Raw genomic sequence first — 15,573 nt, forward strand, 5'->3', positions numbered from 1 at the left:
GTTTTGCCTTCTTTCTTTAGAGACAGAGTCTTGCTCTGTCACCCAGGCTGGAATGCAGTTGTGCAATCATAGCTCACTGCAGCCTCAAACTCCTAAGCTCATGGGATCCTCCCACCTTAGCCTCTCGAGTGCCTGGGCCTACAGGCAAACGCCACTGCACCCAGTTACTCCTAGTCTTCTTACAATCCATACAAAGATCTGTTTGTGAAAGGCAGGTTGATATGCTAAGAAATTTACTCAAAGTCCATTTGTCTCCCCCATTTATTTGGAAAACAGAATTACATTAAAAGGAAAAAGTAACAGCATGTTGAAATTTCACTTAAGTCGATACCCTTTGATACAAACTGGGTTATTATGCATTTATAAAAGATGCCCCTTGTTGGCCATGGAAAAGATACATTTTATGATCTACAGCGGCAGTATATTCACTTTATTATAAGTAGGAATTAGGAATATAAATGCAAAAAAAAATTAAAATGTCACATTTTCTCTCCCCATTCTACAGAATTTTTTTGCTCCATTACTTAGGAGCTCGCACCTCCCTGCCTCCCTGTGAGATGCCATGCACCTGTTGCAGCTGTCAGCGGTTGTTGCCCCCTGACCATTCCTCTGCTCTACCCCTTACCCCAACACACTCCCTCTTCCCTTCCCAAAGGAAACCAATCTTGTGCTGGGGGTCGCCTTCCTCCACACAGCCACGGGCTCGGACAGTTCCCTGTCCCTGCTGGTCTTGGGACAAGCGAGGCGCTTCTAGCTGATAGGACAGGAGGGGAGGCTGTTGAGAGGCTTCTGGGAAGCATTTCCTGTTGAAGGGGATTATGGCACACCCTTCATGGGAGGAGAGGGGATGCCTGGTGTCGAGCACCTGGGCCACCAGCAGCTGCCTCCGCTAGCTAACAGCAAGCTCAGGCTGGGTCTGGCCTCCTGCAGGACTTAGAGAAGCTCCCCTGTAGCCCAGCTGACTCCGGAGTTCCTTCCTTACAGCTCAAGACACCCAAGTTGATGTAACCCACAGTTTGAGAAATGCTTCTAGAAAACTCACCTGGAGAGGCCCAGCTCAGCTTTCCCTGCTGAACTTTGGGATGACACAGCTGGGACCATCCACAGTGACTCACTGCAAGAAAAGGGTGGCAGGAGGAGGAATGACGACTGTCCCCACACGGCCCCAAGAACATTTCATGGGCACCCCGGATCCATGTTCATCTTACCAGCACTTAAATATTTATTTTAAAAATCCCCATCACTTTGCTTTAAAAATGTTTATTCAGCACCTGCAATGTACAAGGCACTGTGTTTGGCACCATGAGGAATACAGAAACCAACAAGGCATGATTCTTGCCTTAGGAAGCTCACAGTCTAGTGTGGGAAATTAGAAATTGCACATGCACACAGGTAACTGTCACACCAGGCAGGAAGCACTAAATGCTGTGAGATTGATACCAGCATTATAAGAACCCAGAGGAAGAAAACACTATTTGGGGATGAGGATAAGAGATTAGAGAAGGTCCCTTAGAAGTAGGGGGTTTAAACATGACAGATCAAATGTAGATAGGAAAAAATTCAGAGGAAAATGTAATCGGGGAAGGCTCTAATTAAAACCAGAAGCAGGAGGTACTTCTGTGATGTGATGGAGGCAGGAGAAGCCCCGCTGGGCTGGATTCAGAGGGGAGGGGAGAAAAGAGGATGGGGAGGTGGAGGAGGGAGGGGGGAGTGGAGTGGGAGGGGAGGCTGGAAAGATGTGTGGGGATCAAGACGGGAAGGTGAGTATGTGAGTATGTGTGCCAGACAATGGTGTTTCCATGTCAATGGAGGTTTCTCAGAGAGAGGTGATCTGGCTGGAGAAAGCTTAATCTGGTGGCAATGGACAGGTGACTTTAAGAAGGGGGGAACGAGGGAAGGAGGCCAGTTTGAAAATGATAACAAGGGTCCAGACTCAGTGATGCAGCAGTGACCATGAGAACAAAGCAGCTGCAGGTGGAAGATGGAGACAGAACTGGGGAGATCTGGTGGAGGTAAGCCGGGTGAAAAGATGATGGCAGGTTTATACCTAGAGACACATGATCCATTCACAAAGCCAGGGAAACTTAAAGAGAAAACACTTAGAATTTGAGGAGAAGAGGGTAGGGCTGGGCCTGAGACATGGGCTGGCCTCCAGGTGGAGGGGTCCAGCAGGCAGGTACAAGCTGGATGAGAGTTCAGGGCAGAGGGCAGAGCCGGAAACAGACCAAAAGCTGCCATGGAGTGGCGAGGGTGGAAGCAGCGGCACAGGCCGAGGGCCATCTCGCCGGGGAAGGATGGGTACAGCACAACCCTGTGGCGACGTTTTCCTCACACAGGAAATTCCCACAGAACACCCAGGAGGGTGACGATGCCTCCCATGAACAATGCCGTGTGTCTCTGTTTGTCCTTTGTCCCCGATTTCACACCTAAGAAACAATGTCTCCAGCTGTGTGATGACAAGTAGGAATGCTGCCTCCATTGTGGAGGATCATCTTGAAAAGACTTACTCCAATGAGAGTTTTTAAAAGTTTTCATTACTATTTATTTTGAAGAGTTTTCTGTAATGGAACTATTTCTTCTGAAGATTTCAGAAAAGCTTTAGATGTCTGTTACCTCACCATGTCTAAGAGGTGGAAGGAACTGAGAGTCATCTTCCCGCTCATTTCACAAGTGAGGAAGCCAAGGCCCAGGCGGGCCAAGGGTCTTGCCCAGCATCACCCAGCAGGGATGGCTCAGCTGGACCCACGGGCAAAGACAGTACCTGCCCTCCCCACAGCCACTCCCCTGGGCAGCGGCTGCCATCCAGATGCACAGAGATAGGGAGGAAGGAAGATGATGGACAGACAGGCAGATACATAGGTAAGAGGGTTTGGGAATAACACGTAGATGTTTTAACTTTTCGAGAGAGGAAAAGGAAAAAATGGCTTGTGATAGACATTTTTTGGACCCACCAAAGCCTTGCATATCTGAAAAGAAAATTACTTTGGCTTTCTGGAAACATTAAACTACATTCAATCAAAAAAACAGACTAAATTATAACACATCACAACCAGTAAGCTTCATAGCAGCCACAGTAGGAGTGATGGCATTTCGTGTTGGTGTGCGCGTACACGTGGAAAGGAAGTTTGCAGGGCAACAAGGTCAGCAAGAACCAGACCTCAGATTGTTTCACCCACCACAGAAGAAAAACACCCATGGCAATTCCCTTTTGGAAAGTTAAAGCTTATCTCCTTGGAATGAAGTTCCAAAGACATCCATTTCCACAGAAGATGGAGGAAAAAAGACAATTACATTTTAAATCTGTAAGTCACAAATAGACAGGCAGAGTTCTGGCGAGCCGTGTCACAGTTAACCAGTTTGAGGACATCAGTGTCTTCCCCCAGAGTCTGTAAACACGCAGCCAGTTGATTTCCTAATGAATGCTTCCCTTTAACGAAGGCTGCTTCAGTCCTCCCTGCAGGCCTACTAGAGTCTTCCAGCAGCACATCTCAGTGGGAGCCATCAGATTTTCCAAAAAATCTTCTTTCTATAGAGGATGTAGGCAATGAGCACCCAGAGGGCAGTGGCGACGATGTTCTGAGTCAGGTGCTCCTTGTGGGACTGGTTGTCCTTCAGCTTCCACTGAAAGGGGAAGTAGTTCTCAAACACCTCGTGGCCGACGTATACCAGAATGGAATTCATTCCTTAAGGAGAGAGACATACAGAAGATCATGTTTCTCACAGATGAGTCACATCTGACCATCTATTTAATTCTTGAAACCAGTTCAATGAAAAAACAGAAAGTGTGCACTTCCATTATTGGCTACTGCCAAAAATAAGTAATGCATATCTTAGGTATTTAAACATAAACCATATCAAAAATTATTGAAAGGCCTGGTGTAGTGGCTCACAACTATAATCCCAGCACTTTGGGAGGCCAAAGTGGGTGGATCGCTTAAGGCCAGGAGTTCGAGACCAGCCTGGCCAACATGATGAAACCCCATCTCTACTAAAAATACAAAATTAGCCGGGCGTGGTGGGGTGTGCCCATAATCCCAGCTTCTTGGGAGGCTGAGGCACAAGAATCACTTGAACCTGGGAGGCGGAGGTTGCGGTGAGCCAGAATCACACCACTGCACTCCAGCCTGGGCGACAGAGCAAGACTGTGTCTCAAAAACACAAAAAAGGTATTAGATAATATTCATTTTATAACAGTACAATTCTTGAAAACTAAATCTGAAAGGAAAGCTAAAATTATTATTAATAACTTATATTTTCTAGGCAGAAAATCTGAGGTCCAAAGAATGTAACTATTCCTCGAATCAAAGGGCTGAAATGAGGCATTGAAATGATCTGATGTGTTTCTAAGTCCTCGGTTGGAACTGCATCTAAATCATTCCATTTATCCCTTGATATCACCTCTTGATATTTCTTCTAATGCACAATCTCTACAGTAGTGGATTTATATTAAGAAAGCAAGCATAGCACCATTATTAAGAACCAGAGGTTGGGCGCGGTGGCTCACGCCTGTAATTCCAGCACTTCGGGAGGCCGAGGCGGGTGGATCACGAGGTCGGGAGATCAAGACCATCCTAGCTAACACTGCGAAATCCCATCTCTACTAAAAATACAAAAAATTAGCTGGGCGTGGTGTCGGGCACCTGTAGTCCCAGATACTCAGGAGGCTGAGGCAGGAGAATGGTGTGAACCTGGGAAGCGGAGCTTGCAGTGAGCCGAGATCACACCACTGCACTCCAGCCTGGGCAACAGAGCAAGACTCTGTCTCAAAAAAAAAAAAAAAAAAAAAAGAACCAGAAACTGGATAATGTGGCCCTGAGTCATTTCCGCTCCTCCACAATTTGGTATAGCCTGAAGAAACAGGTGGAGTCACAAACTGTCATACAACGACTCCACAACCTACACGGTGAAAATGGGGTGGACTGCTCTGGAGCAGGCCAGTGACATCTGGTGTGGGCTGGGACAGTGTGGGCCCTGCTGCTTCCTCCCTCAGCCTGGCTTTTGGACACCTGCCGCTAGGGCAGTGGCTCAAGACCCCAGCACCAAGGATGCTCCAGAGGTCCCTGGGCCTGCCTCCTGGTCACCATTCCAGCTCTGTTTGAGGTTGGAGGTGACTTACCTGGATAAAAGAATGGGGTTCCTGTCCACAGCCCCTTCACATCCACAACTGGGTACAGGACCAGCAGGATGAAGAAGGCAAAAGAACTGAGCGTGGTGACATACGAAAGGGACCTGGGAGGGGTGGAGGAGACGTTTCAGTGCCCGTACGGAACGAATCCAATTTCAACATGAACAGTCATCCATAAAATCATGCTTTTTCCATACATACCAGAGATTTTTGTTTACTGGAATAAAGCCTTCATTTTCAGAAACCTTCGTCAGAGCAACAGAAATGAGCCCCTGTAATGGGGAAGAGAAGGATGTTAACATTTTATATTATTATCTCAGAAAACACTTGGTTTCAACACCAATATATATTAGTTATTTAATCACGTAAAGAGGGCTGAAACTTGTGCCTTATATTTTTCTCTTTTAAATGGAAACATATTTTTTTAAATGTATGAACTGAAAAACATTCTCCCAAAATCTCTTCACCATTCTACTGAGTTGAAGAGGGTAAGCTTACTGATTAAATGACAGTGACTCTGAAGAGGAGGCATGGCTGCGGTCAAGATGAAATGCACAAACAGTCAACCTTGCAACTCTCTTTCCCACATAATCTGGAAGTTGATGTCTGCAACCTGGTCTGATTTGCCCAGTCTCTCTGATACGCCTCTCCACACAGAGCCCATACCTCACATTTCTTCAGGCATTCCTGGCTATCTGATGGCAAACACTGCCTTATTGATAAAGACATTTTCCTAAGAAAATAAATCTGTGCATTTAGGTGGAAAGATTTGTTCCTCTCTGTTACTCAAGTGAAGAAAATGGTACCTGCTGCCATGTGGTGACAATGGCTACCTCAGTGTTGCTAAACATTTTATTCCTTTTAAATATCTATACATGTGAAGGAAAGGAATTTTAGCGAGGAATGCTGCTTACTTACAAGAATACAACACCAAGCAGTGAATCGAATCAGGATGTCTTTGGTCCGAGCCTTGTAATACAATAGTATTTTTCCTGCCTGGAGGAGATAACACAGTGTGGCCAAAAGAATCGCCAAAGGGATATTTTTATTTCATATTAATCCACTGTCTTAACTACCCGACAAAGAGATTCACTTGCTGGGCGCGCTACTAGGTGCTGGGATTACAGGGAGGCGGGAAACATCACCCCTGCCTTTGACTAGTGGAGACTGACAGAGGAGCATGGGACCAGAGATGAACGCCCTCTCTGGGGAGGAGGAGGCATCAGAGAGGACGAGCCACAGAGGTGGGGCCAGAGCACCAGAGGGTCCCCGCAGGAAGAGGCTCCTGAGCAGAATGGGGCAGCAGGCACAGAGCTCGGGGGAAGCATGATAGCCACACCACATCTCCACTGCTGCAGGGAACGCAGAAGCCCAGGTCATGGGGAAAGGAGGAGAAGGGGCGTCTGGGCAGGCTCCGTGGCTCTTACTTCCAGGCAGGGCCCAAAGAGAATTCTCCACAAAGGTGACAAGGGTTCCCTCAGACAGGCCTGTTTGGTGACCCAGTCTGGGCAGCACTAGGAAGAGGGACCGGGACAGGGTGGAACCAGAGGCAGGGTGGGGGAGGCAGGGAAACATTTAAAAACAGTGAAATATGGACTTCACATACAATCCCTCTGAAATTAGGTATTCATTTTTGAAAACATCAAAGGATAAGAAGCTGTAAAAATAATTTATAGTAATAGCTAATATTAATCAACATTTTTTATGTGCCAGTTCTTAGAACTTTACATGAATTAACTTATTCAATCCTTGCAACACCTTTCTGAAGTAGGTGCTGTTGAAGCACAGAGGGAGTCAGCCACACGCCCGAGGTCACCCAGCTGGGAAGTGGCAGAGCTGGACACAAACCCAGGGAGCGTGGCTCCAGGTCTGCACTCCTAGCCTCCCCACTGGACTGACCGCTCCAGTGATCTACCTAGAAAGTGTATGTAGGGATTACATGAATATACGGAATATATGGAAAAGCACAATATCAACTAGAAAGTGCTACAGAGATAAAGGCCGTATTTCTAAATACAAAATTATTTCATCACCAAAATGTACAGCTGATCCTTGAACAACACAGGTTTGAACTGCGCAGGTCGACTTATATGCGGATTCTCTTCTGCCTCTGTTACCCCTGAGACAGCAAGACCGACCCCTCCTCCTCCTCCACACCCTCCTCCTCCTCTTCTTCCTCTACCCCTCCTCCTCCTCCTCTTCCTCTACCCCCTCCTCCTCTTCCTCCTCCTCCTCCACACCCTCCTCCTCCTCATCCACACCCTCCTCCTCATCCACACCCTCACCCTCCTCCTCCTCTACTCCCTCCTCCTCCAGCCCCTCCTCCTCCTCTTCCTCCACCCCCGTCCTCCTCCACACCCTCCTTTTCTTCCTCCTCCTCCTCTTCCTCCACCCCCTCCTCCTCCTCATCCACACCCTCATCCTCCTCCTCCTCTACTCCCTCCTCCTCCTCTTCCTCCTCCTCTTCTTCCTCCTCCTCCTCCTCTTCCTCCTCCTCCTCCTCCTACTCATACTCAACATGAAGATGATGAAGATGCAGATCTTCATGATGATCCACTCCCACTTAATGAATAGGACTAGATTTTCTCTTCCTTATGGCTTTCTTAATAACATTTTCTTTTCTTGAGCTTACTTTATTGTAAAAACACAGTATATAATCTTTATATAAAATATGTGTGAATCAACTGTTGATGTTATTGGTAAGGCTTTGGGTCAACAGCAGGCTATTAGTGTTTAAGTTTTGGGGGAGTCAAAAGTCCTCTGTAGATTTTCCACTGCATGGGGGGACAGTGTCCCCATGCCCCGAGGTGTTCCAGGGTCACCTGTGTATGCTTCAGATCTGCACTACCCAACAGCCGAACCACTAGCCACAAGTGACCATCTAAATTTAAAATTATATTAAGTAAAATTTAAAATTCAGTTCCTCAGTCACACTCCCCACATCTCAAATGCTCAACAGCGACCCTGGCTAGGGACTGTCCCACTAGATAGCACGGAGAAGAAAAAAAATTTTTTTGTTGGCTTCTGAAAAACAGAAATTTATTTCTCACAGTTCTGAAGGTTGGGAAGTCCAAGATCAAGGCACCAGTAGATTCGGTATCTGGTGAAGGCCTGTTTTCAGATAGATGGCGACTTCTTATTCTGTCCTCACATGGTAGAAGAGGCAAGGCAGGTCTCTGGGGCTTCTCTTTCATAAGCGCAACAATCCCATTCACGGGATGCAGCGTGAGGGCTCCACCCTCATGAATGGCCTTAGAAAAGGGCTTGAGGCAGTAAGTCCTGTCTCTGCCCTTTCACCAGCTGGTGGGGACACCATGTGAGGACACAGCATTTGTCCCCCCTGAAGGACATGCCCCAATCAAGTTGCCACCTTGGGAGGAGAGACCAGACCCTCACCAGACAAATGAACCTGCAGTGTTACTGTTCTTTATGAATTACCCAGTCTCGGGTATTTTGTTAGATCAGGACACAGAGACTAATATGAGTGTACATGAAAGAAGTGTGACAAATGACACAGTGACTTCCCAATGTTACCAACACCCACACACTCTGCACATTCCATCAGGAAAACCCTTTATTCTTTTTTGAGACAGGGTCTCACTCTGTTGCCCAGGCAGGAGTGCAGTGGTGCAATCAAGGCTCACTGCAGCCTCAACCTCCTTGGTTCAAGCCATACTCCTACCTCAGCTCCCAAGTAGCTGGGACTACAGGTGTGTGCCATCATGCCTGGCTAATATTTTTAATTTCTTGTAGAGACAGGGTCTCACTATGTTACCCAGGCTGGTCTCAAACTCCCGGACTCAAGCAATCCTCCTGCCTTGGCTTCCCAAAATGTTGGCGTTATAGGCATGAGCCACTGCAGCTTGGCAAGGGAAACGTTTTATCTAGAAACTGCCGTGCTAAGATAAGCCATATAAATAAGAATTTTTTTGAGAATATAAGAATTATATCTAATTACTTGAATGTGCTGAATTTCAGTAACTTTTGGTTCTGCACAATCTGTCAAAGATAACAGAATATATTAGACCCATAGCACAGGAGAGAATATGCTTCCAATTATTCTAATGAAATGGTTTTTAAATGAGTGAATAAAATATCATAAGTTGTCAGAAAAAGTAACCTAATGAAATGAACAAATACCTGAACTCCTAAAAAGGCCATCACAATGGAGTTGATGGTGCCCAGGATGCCCTCGGGGTCATAGGCCACCTCGGTGTGGTAAAGCACCTTAACAAACAGAAGCAGAAGGCAGCACTCACTCACTGATCTGAAAACACATACAAACAGCTCCTAGACCAAATACAAACCTGAATACACTCCAGTATGCCATGGTTTTCTGTTTTTGCTGCAGAAATTCATTGCCAACTTACAGGGATAACAGGCAGAATGCTTCCGGCTAAGAAAGTGTGCAGTGTGGACACTCAGCAGGGAACAGAGACTCCCAGGGACAAGCCACAGTCCAGCAGCCACTGTGATTGCAGCGGGGGCAGCAAACAGCGCTGGCCCCAGGCCTTGTGACATGACGCCTCCCTGACCAGCTTCAAATGCAATGCACGGTACCTTCCTGATTTCCAGATTTATTCTTTTTGGTCAACCCTACTGTAGCAACAACAGCTTCCTATCTTCTTTTAAGGCAAATAACATTTTTAAATATGTTTCTTTTTTATTATAAAATAAATGTTACTGCAGAAATTGTAGAAATCTGGAAATGAACAGTGTAATTAGGTGCTGTCACACACCCTCAGAGCCCTCCAACCCTTTCAGCACGAAGCCTTCATTCCTCCAGCTGCTGGAAGTATTCATGACCACAGCTCTCAGACAGGTGCCTCTTCTGGATCTGCCCTTGACTGAAGAGAGCTGCCTCTCCAGGGATCAGCCTTCTGCAGGGGGCCTTCTGCACCATCCAGGGGTAGGAAGGGCCCAAACCTTTGCCTCAATTCAGAACAATTCTGCAGCGCCACCCCGGTAACCCCGAGATTGGCTGGGGCCTTTGTTGGGGCTACAGTGCAGGTCAACTTCTCCCTCTGCACGGTCCTGCCTCCTTCATTCCCCCACAAGGACTGCCTGCTCAACTTCCTGCATGTGACCCTCTGTCTCAGGGTCTGCTGCCAGGAAATCTGACCTGAGACGTACACAAAAGCACTGTGCTATGATCATTTACACAATGCATTCTCACTTGTTTTTTGTTTTTGTTTTTTTTTTTCCTTACAGAGACGGGGTCTCACTATTGCACAGGCTGGTCTCAGATTCCTGGGCTCAAGCAATCCTCTCACCTTGGCCTCCCGAGTAGCTGGGAATGCAGGTGTGAGCCACTGTGTCCAGCTCCACATTCTCACTTTAAAATCCAAAATAATGTTTACACACTGCCATACAGTGATCCCTAAAGTCATTAAGTTAGCTGACTTTTCAAATAAGCATCAGTTCTCAGTCTGTTTTCTTAAATGGGCATGGTTTAAAGTTTGCTGGCTCTTTCTACTTTCCTTCACTTCTGAAAGCCTGAGTTCCAGTTCTAAGCGAACTCGAGTCTCACTCACAGCAGAAGATGGGTGCTGGTAAAGGTGATCGTCTCCCAGCAGCAGGCGGTCGATGTAGCCCGCAGCTCCTCCAGTGCAATTTGGATACTTGCCAAAATCTCCAATGCCCCCAGGACCAAGATAACCACTAGGAAGGTGAAAAGCATATGTAAATGACAAGACCTCAGAAGGGTGAACAGAGGGACGAGAATAAAAAAACCTCAGGCCGGGCACGGTGGCTCACGCCTGTAATCCCAACACTTTGGGAGGCCGAGGTGGGCAGATCACCTGAGGTCAGGAATTTGAGACCAGCCTGGCCAACATGGTGAAACCCCATCTCTATTAAAATACAAAAATTAGCCGGGCATGGTGGTGTGTGACTGTAATCCCAGCTACTCGGGAGGCTAATGCAGGAGAATTGCTTGAACCTGGGAGGCAGAGGTTGCAGTGAGCCGAGTTCATGCCACTGCACTCCAGCCTGGGCGACAGAGCAAGATTCCATCTCCAAAAAAAGAAAAAAAAAACATGGTTTATATTGGCTATGTATGCAGCCCAATTCAGAGAGCCCCAAACATGAGCCAGCTAAAACGTCCTTCTGGCTCATGCACGCTCACTGACAAACTGCTCCCACACTATGAAGGTGGGAGGCCCGATTTCTATTCAAGCTGACCCTCACACCACCCACAGGGAAATCACTCTGGACACGTGCCAATCTCCTCTCCCCATGCAAAGCAGGCCTCAAAGGAGAAGGAAGAGGGAAAGAGAATTCCTCTGACTCGAGACTTGTGAAAGCCCAGAACCTCTGACTGGGCAGAACAGGACATGCACAAGGGATGACCCCCAGGGGTTCACTTACGTAGGGCACCCAGGGACTGGCAGGAGGAATGTCAAGCCCAGCCACAGGCCTTCCAGCACCAGGATGAGCAGCCACTGGGGCCAGCTGGACGTGATGTCTCGAAGAGAAAGGCAGCTCCTCTCCTGAGTGGGGGCAGAAAAATAAAACACGCGTTAACTAAATGCAAATAGAAGGGAACTAAGCACATGTCTTTAGGAAATTCTCGGTGACTCATTTCTTGGCCTTTTTGGCAGTAATACAAAAACTTACTATGTTAGGTTCTCCAGATGTTCCCTCTCCATGAAATCTCACAGCAAAACACCCATTCAAAAGAAATCAGCAGACAATTCTATTCCTATACCCAAGAGAACTGAAAACATATGTTCACACAAAAATTTGTACACATACATACAGGAGCATTGTTCACAACAGCAAAAAAGGGGACACAAGTCAAATGTTCACCGACTAATAAATGGGTGAGCAAAATGTGGTGTATCCCTAAAGCGGAATCTAATTCAGCAATTTTGGAAGGAAGTGCTGACATATGCAACATGGATGAACCTCAAAAAATATGCTAAGTGGAAGCAGCCAGACACAAAAAGCCACGTTATATGACTTCATGTATACGGACTGTCTGGAGCAGGTACATGTGTAGAGACAACAAGTAGGCTGGGGTTGCCTGGGGCTGGGGGAGTTGTGATGTGGGGAGTGACTGGCGGTGAGTGCAGGGTTCTTCGTGGGGTAAGGAAAACCTTCCAGAATTACAGACTGGTGACAGCTGCACAACTCTGAATAGAGCAAATATCATCAAATTGTACACTTTCAACATGGGAGTTTTATGGTACGTAAATTATACATCAATATACCTGTGATTTAAAATTTTAAAATAAAATATTTAAGTAAACTAACGAAATTCAAACTTTTGGATCTCTGTGGTTGAAGGAAGAAATGGTGCAGCCCACCTGTTCTTAGTGTCCCACTGAACCCCCGACCCTATGGTGATGGCCCAGGATGCACCTCCGCGGACCCTCAGGTCCCACAGAAGGGCTGAAAATAGCAGCTTTGATATCCATGGCTGACCAAGCTCTGTGCCCACTCAGGCACGTCTCGCCTGTCCTTCACCCTAAGGAAATCCACAGCCAGAGGACACATTAATGACAAGGGCAGAGGGGGAAAGAGTAACAATGACTAAAACGCCCCCCAAACTAGATAACTAACATTGTAGGAAGCACCCAGAGAAAGTGGGATTCAGTGATGAACTTGCTAGTTACGTATCTTGAAAGAAGCTAGAAGACAACACGGCTTTATTAACTGATTGTTGAATAGGACCCCAAATGGAAGATTTTAAACATTTCCATCGGAATTTTTGTCACTAATGGTGGGTGGGGGAAAGAAGTAACTGTCACCTGAGTGAACTCCACCTAGCAATTTATAGTAAGAGAGGAAGTAATCACTAATGAGATGGGACTCCGACATGCTTCTGATAAAGAAGCAATGCAAACAGCCAAGCACAATACCATCACTCTCCCATGCCCTCCTGGGGATTATCCTCAAAATTGAACTTTACAGCATTTGAATAGATACCAAAACGTTACATGAATTTTACACATATATATGTTATGCTACAAGGAAATTGAAAAAATCGCAATAATGCCCCAAGAGACTGAACCAGCAAACTGGATGCTGGTGGTATTATTTAATACTATCAAGAATGGGGTCAGGCGGCCGGATGCGGTGGCTCCCGCCTGTACTCCCAGCACTTTGGGAGGCCGAGGCAGGCAGATCACGAGGTCAGGAGATCGAGACCATCCTGGCTAACACAGTGAAACTCCATCTCTACTAAAAAAATACAAAAAATTAGCTGGGCGTGGAGGAGGTTCCAAGATGGCCGAATAGGAACAGCTCCAGTATACAGCTCCCAGTGTGAGCGATGCAGAAGACAGATGATTTCTGCATTTCCAACTGAGGTACCGGGTTCATCTCACTGGGGCTTGTCAGACAGTGGGTACAGCCCACGGAGCAGGGTGGAGCATCACCCCAAGCGCAAGAGGTCGGATAATTCCCTTTCCTAGCCAAGGGAAGCCATGACAGACAGTACCTGGAAAATCGGGACACTCCTACACTAATACTGCACTTTTCCAATGGTCTTAACAAACGACACACCAGGAGATTATATATTGCACCTGGCTCGGAGGGTCCCACGCCCACAGAACCTTACTCATTGCTAGCACAGCAGTCTGAGATCCAACTGCAAGGTGGCAGCGAGGCTGGGGGAGGGGCATCCGCCATTGCTGAGGCTTGAGTAGGTAAACAAAGCAGGTGGGGAGCTTGAACTGAGTGCAGCCCACCGCAGCTCAAGAAGGCCTGCCTGCCTCTGTAGACTCCACCTCTGGGGGCAGGGCATAGCTGAACAAAAGGCAGCAGAAACTTCTGCAAACTTAAACGTCCCTGTCTGACAGCTTTGAAGAGAGTAGTGGTTCTCCCAGCACAGAGTTTGAGATCTGAGAACAGACAGACTGCCTCCTCAAGTAGGTCCCTGACCCCCAAGTAGCCTAACTGGGAGACACCTCCCAGTAGGGGCCGACTGACACCCCATACAGCTGGGTGCCCCTCTGAGACGAAGCTTCCAGGGGAAGGATCAGGCAGCAACATTTGCCATTCTGCAGCCTCCACTGGTGATACCCAGGCAAACAGGGTCTGGAGTGGACTCCAGCAAACTCCAACAGATCTGCAGCTGAGGGTCCTGACTGTTAGAAGGAAAACTAACAAACAAAAAGGACATCCACACCAAAACCCCATCTGTACGTCACCATCATCAAAGACCAAAGGTAGATAAAACCACAAAGATGGGGAGAAAACAGAGCAGAAAAGCTGAAAATTCTAAAAATCAGAGAGCCTCTTCTCCTCCAAAGGAACGCAGCACCTCGCCAGCAATGGAACAAACCTGGTTGGAGAATTACTTTGATGAGTTGAGAGAAGAAGGCTTCAGACGAATGGTAATAACAAACTTCTCCGAGCTAAAGGAGGATGTTCGAACCCATCGCAAAGAAGCTAAAAACCTTGAGAAAAGATTAGACAAATGGGTAACTAGAATAAACAGTGTAGAAAAGACCTTAAATTACCTGATGGAGCTGAAAACTGTGGCACAAGAACTACGTGATGCATTCACAAGCTTCAGTAGCCAATTCAGTCAAGTGGAAGAAAGGGTATCAGTGATTGAAGATCAAATGAATGAAATGAAGCAAGAAAAGAAGTTTGGAGAAAAAAGAGTAAAAAGAAATGAACAAAGCTCCAACAAATATGGGACTATGTGAAAAGATCAAATCTGTGTCTGATTGGTGTACCTGAAAGTGACGGGGAGAACAGAACCAAGTTGGAAAAAACTCTTCAGGATATTATCTAGGAGAACTTCCACAACCCAGCAAGGCAGGCCAACATTCAAATTCAGGAAATACAGAGAACGCCACAAAGATACTCCTCAAGAAGAGCAACTCCAAGACACATAATTGTCAGATTCACCAAAGTTGAAATGAAGGAAAAAATGTTAAGGGCAGCCAGAGAGAAAGGTCAGGTTACCCATAAAGGGAAGTCCATCAGACTAACAGCAGATCTCTCAGCAGAAACTCTACAAGCCACAAGACAGTGGGGGCCAATATCCAACATTCTTAAAGAAAAGAATTTTCAGTCCAGAATTTCATATCCAGCCAAACTAAGCTTCATAAGTGAAAGAGAAATGAAATACTTTACAGACAAACAAATACTGAAAGATTTTGTCACCACCAGGCCTGCCTTACAAGAGCTCCTCAAGGAAGCAGTAAACATGGAAAGGAACAACCGGTACCAGACACTGCAAAAACATGCCAAATTGTAAATACCATCAATGCTAGGAAGAAACTGCATCAACTAAAGTGCAAAATAACCAGCTAACGTCATAATGACAGGATCAAATTCACACATGACGATATTAACCTTAAATATAAATGGGCTAAATGCTCCAATTAAAAGACACAGACTGGCAAATTGGATAAAGAGTCAAGACCCATCAGTGTGCTGTATTCAGGAGACCCATCTCACGTGCAAAGACACACATAGGCTCAAAA

At 46.6% G+C, this 15,573-nt stretch overlaps 2 protein-coding genes across 5 annotated transcripts in view; both read right to left on the bottom strand.

Moving 5' to 3' along the window:
* Window positions 1-243: 243 nt before the first annotated feature.
* The window catches only part of HGSNAT (heparan-alpha-glucosaminide N-acetyltransferase), a 58,879-nt gene continuing 43,549 nt past the window's right edge, over window positions 244-15,573 (bottom strand). For 2 of the 4 annotated variants that reach the window (XM_031013699.3, XM_055349168.2), the window contains 7 exons: window positions 11,495-11,616; window positions 10,660-10,786; window positions 9,266-9,352; window positions 6,044-6,121; window positions 5,327-5,397; window positions 5,117-5,229; window positions 244-3,683 (listed from right to left, as the gene is read on the bottom strand). In XM_031013699.3, coding sequence (XP_030869559.3) covers window positions 3,502-3,683; window positions 5,117-5,229; window positions 5,327-5,397; window positions 6,044-6,121; window positions 9,266-9,352; window positions 10,660-10,786; window positions 11,495-11,616 — 780 coding nt within the window. In that variant the 3' untranslated portion in view covers window positions 244-3,501. Of the gene's footprint in view, window positions 3,684-5,116; window positions 5,230-5,326; window positions 5,398-6,043; window positions 6,122-6,552; window positions 6,640-9,265; window positions 9,353-10,659; window positions 10,787-11,494; window positions 11,617-15,573 lie in introns of all 4 variants that reach the window. The other 2 variants (XM_031013702.3, XM_031013701.3) reach the window with 2 other exon arrangements.
* On the bottom strand, window positions 1,245-2,280 carry LOC109028071 (uncharacterized). The gene has a single exon (XM_019032661.4). The coding sequence runs from the start codon at window positions 2,278-2,280 to the stop codon at window positions 1,660-1,662; it is 621 nt and encodes a 206-aa protein (XP_018888206.1). The 3' UTR covers window positions 1,245-1,659.

The sequence above is a fragment of the Gorilla gorilla genome, chromosome 7 (assembly GCF_029281585.2).
Source record: "Gorilla gorilla gorilla isolate KB3781 chromosome 7, NHGRI_mGorGor1-v2.1_pri, whole genome shotgun sequence".
Taxonomy (NCBI): domain Eukaryota; kingdom Metazoa; phylum Chordata; class Mammalia; order Primates; family Hominidae; genus Gorilla; species Gorilla gorilla.

Excerpts from the sequence above, each read along its gene's own strand:
- LOC109028071 (XM_019032661.4), bottom strand. The coding sequence starts at position 2,280 with ATGGCCCTCGGCCTGTGCCGCTGCTTCCACCCTCGCCACTCCATGGCA.